Source organism: Arctopsyche grandis, chromosome 13 (assembly GCF_051622035.1).
Source record: "Arctopsyche grandis isolate Sample6627 chromosome 13, ASM5162203v2, whole genome shotgun sequence".
Taxonomy (NCBI): Eukaryota; Metazoa; Arthropoda; class Insecta; order Trichoptera; family Hydropsychidae; genus Arctopsyche; species Arctopsyche grandis.
Genome location: NC_135367.1, coordinates 14,957,169 through 14,966,752, shown reverse-complemented (window position 1 = coordinate 14,966,752; position 9,584 = coordinate 14,957,169). Strand labels below are relative to the sequence as shown.

Below are 9,584 nucleotides of genomic sequence, written 5' to 3'. Positions count from 1 at the left end.
ACGGGAGACTGAGTGGCCGTAAGAGAGTGCCTGGAAAATCCCAGGGTCCAATTGATCGGTACGCCGCGCAGTCGCAATAGTACCAACAGGTGACCTTCCACAGTATTTGCAGCTCCATCTGTGTCCGCGACCATGCTCCATACGTTGCAGTTATGAATTTCGACAAATCGGATCGATATCATCCTGCAGAACAATCAACAGGTACGTATGTAAGTCAACCTTCGTGTGGTAGTTGTGAGTAATATGGATCTATCAAGACTAACGCATGAAATATTTCAATCCATATCAGATAAAAGCGTACCGTAATGACTGGTCCCTCCAGCATTCGCTTCGTATCGGAAATGGCGACAACAGAAGAACCGTTTGAACCATCTCAGCCAAATACTTCAGCAAGTTGGGGAAACGTATGCGTTGTATCCATCTGGAACGGAACGGGAGACTGAGTGGCCGTAAGAGAGTGCCTTGGAAATCCCAGGGTCCAATTGATCGGCTCGCCGCGCAGTCGCCATAGTTAGCAACAGCTGACGTTCCACAGTATTTGCAGCTCAATCTGTGTCCGCGACCATGCTCCATACGTTGCAGTTATGTATTTCGACAAATCGGATCGATATCATCCTGCAGAACAATCAACAGGTACGTATGTAAGTCAACCTTCATATGGTAGTTGTGAGTGATATGGATCTATGAAGACTAAACCAGAAAATATTTCAATCGATATCAGATAAAAGCGTACCGTAATGACTGGTCCATCCTGCATTCGCTTCGTATCGGAAATGACGACAACGGAAGAACCGTTTGAGCCATCTCAGCCAAATACTTCAGCAAGTTGGGGGAACGTATGCGTTGTATCCGTCTGGAACGGAACGGGATACTGAGTGGCCGTAAGAGAGTGCCTGGAAAATCCCAGGGTCCAATTGATCGGTTCGCCGCGCAGTCGCAATAGTAGCAACAGCTGACCCTCCACAGCAGGCCTGGGCAAACGTTTTGGATGAAGGGCCACATTAGAAATTAAAAATGAGCAGCGAGCCGCAAGTAAAATACTATTTTTAGATATACATTATTCATTATCGTGAAAGGAATTAAAACATAATTTTTTTTTAAATTCCATACAAAAAAATAATTTAATTTGACGAATGAAACTGTTTTACATCTTTAACAGCTTTTTTATTTTGCAAAAAAAAAATTAAGAAATTCTTAAAAATGCTTGTAAATTTTTACTGTGATGCTTGATTGTAAAGAATTTTTATTGATATTCATTATTGAAAATGTTTGTTTACATATTAAGGGCATTGTAGAATTTTTCAAATTTCTTCATGACGGTGTAATTCCCTTAAATCAGCATCCCACTGTAAATATATAATCTTAATTTATATCTCCGTCGATACGCTATCAATATATATTGCAATTGATCTCGTATAATTGCCAAGCCTATCTCAATTTTTCGGAAGTCGCCAAACCTTCATGGAAACTCACCACTTAAATCGTTGATAATTTCACCATACTCAAATTTATTATATTTTCTGATATCGTCAGTATTTTCATGGTTGAAAAGTTTCGCAAATTTTATCCTGGATAAAATTTGATCTTTAAGTGATACCAATGACAAAAGATCTACAATAATTTCAAATTTAGAGTTACATCCGCGTATGAAAATTAATAACTGTGTGGTATCTTTTCGATCATTACTTTCGTCGAGAGCTATCGAGTACCACGCGATCAATTCTAATATTGATGATAATTGCTCATTAAAGTTTGTAGTCTAGTTTGGCCCAAATTCGAATTGTATCATTTTTCAGAAACCAGGGCTTCCGAGCCGGTTTGAACCGAAACCGAAAAGCCGGCTTTTTAACCATTTATCAAAAAACCGAAAACCGGCTTTTTGGCTTGATCAACCGGCTTTTAAAGGTTTTCTTTAATTAATGTTTTTTTCCTCAAAATTAACAATTATGAATTTCAAATATTTCTATGAAAGATCAAAATAAAAGTGTATAAACTCTCTTAGGTAATAGGCGTATATTTCTTTGAACAAAAAAAAGGTACATACTTTCTTTCTTGAGCGGTTTCTTTGAGATTTAGAAGTGGACGAAGACCAATAAAATATTATTGAAAGTATGTAGTTTCAATGACCTACCCAACTTCAGGTATAAAAAGCGTCACTATCGCAAATCCTTGTACATACTTGTCAACAACATAACAGTAGTCGTAAACTCAAATGATTTATGGCAATATGCATAGGAATTTCCGAAATATAATTTTTTTTTCTTCGAAGGAATTGGAAGCCCTTTAAATATTGAGGCCACATACCAACTTTTATTGTGGATTTAAAATGAATTTGTTTCCGACTTTGCAACGGTTTGTTTTTGGATTTTTAAGCTAAAACAGATGCGTAAAAACAGCTTCGAAATGTCTTTATCTTTGATATATCTTTATCTATATCTTTGAATCTCGGCAGTTCTTAATATTTATTCACGATTCCACAATTATAGTTTTTCTGCGAGGTTACACATTATTTTTTTAATAATATATTCTTGATAGTAGCTTATTTAAATCATTTAATTATTTGTGCGTATTTAGGATCTGCCATTTTACGGCTGTGATATATTATACAAATTGTATTTATTGTAATATTTGTAATAATAATATAAAATAATGATCTTATGAAAGTTCATAATGTTTATAACTCAATTGAATTCATAAAAAACTATTTTTTTGCATAATATAATATATATTTACATTCTTTTTTTCGATATAAAAATTTTGAACTTATTTTGAAATCTTAATTTTCTAAAACCGGTGAAAACTGGCCAACCGGCTTTTTATTTGTAAAAAAAAGAAAATCTTTTTTTTTTATTTCGGGTGGTTTTTTGGAACCCCTAGTCAGAAACGATAAAACATTTAAAAAATAAACTTTTTTTGAATTTGGCTCGCGGGCCGCACCAAAATACTTGGCGGGCCGCGGTTTGCCCAGGCCTGTTCCACAGTATTTGCACCTCCATCTGTGTCCGCGAGCATGCTCCGTACGTTGCAGCTATGCAATTCGACATTGGATCGATATCATCCTGCCGAACAATCAACAGGTAGATAGCACTGTAGCCGTAGCACACTAACATATGTACATGTAAAAATGTTGATTGGCTCGAGATTCGGAGATATATGTGTTTTTTAAATTGCGCGATTTTTCTATATCTTCGTGCTATTCGGTCGATGTCTCAAAATCTGTCAATTTCCTGTACAAAATGAATTTTGAAATCTATAGTCGGGTATTTTATCTTTAATTTGTAGTACTTTTCATCTTTCAAATCTATTTAAATAGTCGTCCAGTTCAAATCAAAAGTCAAAAGTACTTTTTTTCCCACTGTTAATACTATTTTATATGGAATATTTTCTATTGAAACATGTTTATTGGGATAGTGTTCTAGCCACACTATTTTTTGTTTTCGTTTAAAAGGGTTAATTTGAAGTGTGCTGAATTTTAAATTGGTAAAATTGCGAGCTAAAAGCTCGTACTAGTAATTACTCGTATTTACACGAATCTGAATTGAATTAATAGGGATAATATATTAAATTGTCTTTATATGAGAATTAAATAAAATTCCACTTAGAAAAATCATATTTCGACTATTCTAGTGGATTAATAGCAAAAATTCGTTGATTTTATTGAGATAAGCCAGTTATCAATTGAATTCCCATGAGTTTTGAGTAACATCCTTTTTTTCATTCATTCTTTTGGGTAAAAAAACAAATGAAATTCCAATAATTTAATTTATCGTTGTCCTAATAGAAACTGTAGAAGAAAAGAACGTATATATTTTTTTCTTGTTATTGTGTATTCGTATAATATTTATGATATTATATTTCATTGTTGAGTTTCAAAGTAAGTGTATTATTTAATTTCAAAAAACGTGAAACTTAAAAATGAATTATAATTAATACGCTAAATTTCAAAGACTTATTTATTTATCTGTGATTAGCTGAACCCGGCATGCGTTGCAATGCCAGAATAAGGCATGCAATTCCCGTTCCATTAACATTCGACATTATTGCGTTGCAATGCCAACCATTCCGGTTTTCCGGTCCCGTTCCCGTTTTTGGGCGAATTTTTTTATAGAAACCATCGCGGGCATGCACACAATAGCTCATGTGAGTTTCGTCGCAATCGGTTGAATGGTATAGGAACGCATTCGTGACAGACAGACAAACATTGGTTTTTATATAGATATAGCTCAACCCAGCATACGTTGCAATGCCACAATAACGCATGCAATTCCCGTTCCCGTTCTCATTTGTTGGAAAAATGCAGGCAGCGAACACATTTGAAATTATTCAATTGTTTGTTTGGAAACCTGGTAGGATTAATTGAAATTTTGTAGGATTAATTGAAAGCAGCGACAATTTCTCGTTTAGTGCCCGTATTGAATTGACAACGTTGATCGATTTGTTCATCAGTGGTTCCCATGAAATAAATTTGAAGAAATTTGTAAATTCGTAAATTTGTATTGGTAGTAGTGATCCTGCACGATGATAAATTTGCCCTTGAACTTTAAATGTTGATATGTAATTATCACGCACGATATTTATTGCACCGAACGATGTCATTTGGAAACATGAATTGTACTTGAGTATGTCTTTTAAGAAAGGTTTTGATTGTCTTGTGTCACCTGATACCAACGTTGATAATGGTTCGGGTGGTAAATGTAATTCTGGCGATTTCACTTTTCCACCCGCGCAGCACATTCATGGTTTTTCATGTTTACATTTGAGGGCACTGCAATACACGCATAATTTATCCATTTTTTTAATCAGCACACTCGGATGAAGACTGTAATCATAATTAGCATCGTAATTAAATGCACCAAGATTTAAATCAGCGTGCAGTGTTAGTCTGTGTCGAGCAGTGTGTGTTCGATCGGTTTCTCGTCTTGCATTCTGTTGTTTTTTTTTATTCAGACACACGACCTTGAGTAGTGCGTATTCGATTGGTCTTGCATCCCGTTGCTCGTCTGTTTCTGAAACTCGTGATGCCTTTTTCTTTCGTGCTTGAGGTGTACATAGATTGAGCAATCGCTTTTCGTTTGGGTGGCATAATTAATTAAATGTATGAAATGGTAGTTTCCTACTTTACCTATCAATAAAAACACTGGTATTGTAAATGTTCCTTTGTCTACGAATTTGCTTCCTTCAGTTGGCAGACGTCGTGTTTCAAGTAATGGTTAGAGTTGGCGAACTTGTATATCGCGTTTCGAGTGTTTTCACAGTAAGTTTCCCGGACATGCATACAACAAATCCTGAAAGTTCCATCGTAGTCGGTTGAGTGTTTTAGGAGCCTATATTAATTAAATGTATAAAATGGTAGTCTCCTACTTTACCTATCAATAAAAACAATAAAGTTGCTCGCCTGTTTTGTCCGCGACTTAATACGATTTTTTTTCTTCAGTTGGCAGACGTCGCGTTTGTTAACGAATGACGAATATTTGACGAATGGTTAAGATATTCGAGTGCGAGGCGGCGCGATTATTGTCAAACTAGCGGCGTGATGCATTGAAGGCGGGAAGGTAACTTTCGCGTCATGCGTTACAATGCCACATGCAATTCCTGTTCCCGTTCCCATTTGTCGGAACAACGCAGGCAGCAAACGCAGACCGATTTTAGGTGTGACCAGTTTTCTCGTGACCGATTTTAGGGTGTGACCAGTATTTTCGTGACCGATTTTAGGGTGTGGCCAGTTTTTCTCGTGACCAGTTTTAAGGTGTGACCAGTTTTAGGGTGTGACCAGTTTTCTCGCGACCAGCTTTAGCGTGACGGGTAATTACGAGTGACCGATCTAGAGCGACCGGTTTTTCTGTGACCGGTTCTCATTTGACTAGTAATCACCGAACCGTAATAAGCTTGTATACTGAACAATAATAAACGATCCTCTTAAACTTTCCATAAACCGGGACACTGATCAACACACCTTCCCGCGTCCTAAATTATGTTTGTCAATTAGTTGATTAGTTACTTTCAAGCAATTTTTTTGCGACAGGGACAGTCAAAACTGAACTTCATCTTGTAATTAAATAATTAATTCATTGATGCGGTCTTTTGGCAACACTGATTATCATCGGTTATTTAAAGTCTGACGCCAGCTGTCAAAAGTTTCATCACACATAAACCTTCGTCACCTCGTCTGATGCAGACGAAAAAACCATTCAATTTCCGATCCCAAGACTCAGATGGTCCTGTTTTATGCATCCACCACACCATCCAGGAATCCTGCGATCAATTCAGACGTCTAAGATTCATATCGGCGACGTTCAACCACCCTGGAGAGCTGCTGGCTTGCAGCGACCATCGTGGTAATGTCTTCGTATTTGATCTTTCAACCTGCTTCCATTGGAGACTTCATCGGTGTGAACCGGGACGCACCCTATCATTTTCACCTACTCAAACAAACATACTGTTGATAGCTAAAGGCGCACCTCAATTCGATATACTAATCGTCAACGCTTTAAATGAAAATGTTATTTCAGTACTCTCAGGACACACAGTTCAAGCTGAACATGCTTCGTTCTCCAACGAATCTAACTTGGTACTGACTCATCGATTTAACGAGGCCATCATATGGGAATTATTGAATTACACAAAATTTTTCGTTCTCAATCTAAATAGTGGACCTAGAGTGAGATGTGTCCAATTTGCACCCATTTCAGCTAACATTGCCGCATGTTTTGATGATAATACTTTACAAATTTGGAGCAAAAACACGATGGAACCCTTGAAACGGTTCACATCAAAATCACTTGGTAATGTAACATGCTTCACTTTCACCACTAATGGAAAAATTTTGGCAGCAGCTGGATTGTCTTCAAACATGTTTCTCATAGATGTCGACACATGGAGTATACAATCCTTGAATATCAGTAAAGACAAAGTCAGCGGTGTAAAACAGATATGCTTTTCATCTTACAAATGCTACGGAGGGGCCAATCGAATACTGTCAATAGTTTCAAGTGATTGTTCAATTCATTTCTATGACATATTAAACAAACAACTAGTATGCACACTGCTTCCCGACGATTCCAATTTCAAAACATTAGCGCTGGGCTCAAACGGAAAGTTTATCGCATGTATATTACAATTGGGACAGATTAATGTTTACAATATTTCCCAAATTTTAGACAGGTGCAAAATCGAACATTCAAATACTTTCAAAAACGAAGCGAAGAACAGTGTACCAGTACAAATGTCTACAAGTAGTGAAATGATTGTAGATAATCGATACGACAATATCATTGATCAAATGAAAGTATCCCTAAATAAGACTAGATTGGAAAAGATACTGTCGCAGTTCAACGAGTATCCATCTAAATATCGGAAAACAATTTGGGGAGCTCTTTTGGATGTACCATGTAACAGGAACGCTTTTGTTAACCTCATAAATAGACCTATGCACCCCTTGTGCGCTAATATAGAAGACGAATACAAATTGCCGAGTAGTATTTATGTAAAGCATTTGAAGCGACTTCTTTCCTGCTTATTTTATTGGTGTCCGAGTTTAATTAAATGTAACTTCTTAGTAGAATTCGTATTTCCATTTGTGAACGCATTTTACAATGATCCTTTGTACTGTTTTGAAATTGTCGCCACTATCTTAGTTAATCAGTGTCAAGCATGGTTTGAATTTTCACCTTTGATGCCTATAAGTGTTTTCGCTATAGTAGAAAATACTCTCGGCAATTACGATAGAAAGTTGCTAAGTCACTTTTTCAAATACAAAATTACCAGCGAAGTCTATGCCTGGCAAATACTTAAGACAGGGTTCAGTGAAGTGCTAACTTCATCCGAATGGTTTACAATGTGGGATCATGTAATGACTAGTGATGCTGCATTTTTATTAATGGCAGTCATAGCTTATAACATGATGAATCGAAATGCATTGTTGAATTTTAGTAAAATAAATCAATTTCAGGCGTTTTATATAAAACAGAATCCGATTGATATTATGGCGTTGATTAAAAAAAGTTATTCAATGTTAGAAATTTCTACTGGTACCATTCAAGCTAAGCAATATTTGAAAAAATTCATTCCTTTAACAAGGGGCGAATGTTATCCTCAATATCCCTTAAATTCTATTTATTTGAATTGAAAATTTGGAAATTTTATTAGATAAATTTATTTATTTTATAATATTAAACGCTTCTAAGATAAATAAATGGTGTTTTACTGTAATTTTAAGTTTAAAATTTCATTAAATACTACTTTGATTGGTTGTGTATGTAATGTTAATGATCCAACATGATGGTTGAAAAAGTTTTTCTTAGTTGTTACTCGTTCCATCAGTGAAACTTAAGTAGACTTAGGTTACTCGTTCCATCAGTGTACAAAGCCAGAGAGCGAAAAAGCTTGTAAAAACATGTTTTTTCTAAGAAGTGAACAATAGTGCCCCGATCCCTAGCCTAAATCTATTTCTAAGTAAACATTTTTGTTGGAAAGTTTCATTTGTAGCAAATATACCAAATATCATTTCATCTACATTCAACAGATCAATCCTGTTGTGAACACCGTGTATGCTTATATTTTTATTTTTGAGTGATCTAATATATCATTTAATCAATTTGATTTTTCTCTACTCACTTTATTTTATTGATTTTTTTTCTTGAAATTAATCTAAATATAAAATACAATAATAATAAAAATTGGCAAAAAATTAAATGGGCATTATTTTAATCGATTTCGGTAAATATATAAATTAGTTTTCGGCCAGTATTTTATTAACAAACCGGAAAGTATCATATTATCAAATATCAGTATAAATAAAGAATGGACAATATAAAAATTTGGCGTACATTCGTCAGATTAAATAAAAATGCCTGTTGGATGGAATTGTCCATCAAGATCGTATAATATCAATCTTGCGGTGCTACCAAAAAAAAAAGTAGTACTGACTATTCATCAAAATAAAACTTACCATTTATCACATTAATAATGAAAGATGGATATTAGCCGTTTAATACAAATACTGGCTATTTAATATAAATACTGACCTTTCATTTTTAAATACTGAAAAATTTCGTCAAACGAAAAAATCGAAAGTGAAGTAAGAAGAGGCTAGTAATAAAAAATAGACTAAATTACTTACCAATAAAATACATTCCATAATTAGTGAAACATAGAATAGCCTTGTAAAAAATCGGTAAACGGGCTACTAGTCATATGTAAACCAGTCACAGGACAACCTGTCGCTCTAGATCGGCCACACGTGATCACCCGTCACACTAAAACTGGTCACACCCTAAAATCGGTCACAAGAAAACTGGTTGACCGATTTTAGGGTGTGACGGGTGATCACGTGTGACAGATCTAGAGTGACCGGTTGTTCTGTGACTGGTTCACATTTGACTAGTAATCACCGAACCAAAAAATCGGTTCGGTGATTACTGGTCACAAATTACTCGTCACAAAGTCACTAAAATCTCTATAACGGAACATCTGGCAGCCGAAAAGAAAATCATACTAACGATAACTATCATAGTAACGAGAACTTGAGTGCCAAATATTGTGTATTCGCGATTTTCATGGCAAAAATTGTCTTTGTGACCACCCCA

At 35.5% G+C, this 9,584-nt stretch overlaps 1 protein-coding gene across 1 annotated transcript; it reads left to right on the top strand.

Moving 5' to 3' along the window:
* The first annotated feature begins 6,092 nt into the window (after nucleotides 1-6,092).
* LOC143921065 (TBC1 domain family member 31) lies at nucleotides 6,093-8,179 on the top strand. The gene has a single exon (XM_077444184.1). It carries the CDS (start codon nucleotides 6,170-6,172, stop codon nucleotides 8,123-8,125), a length of 1,956 nt encoding a protein of 651 aa, XP_077300310.1. The 5' UTR covers nucleotides 6,093-6,169; the 3' UTR covers nucleotides 8,126-8,179.
* Nucleotides 8,180-9,584: the final 1,405 nt, after the last annotated feature.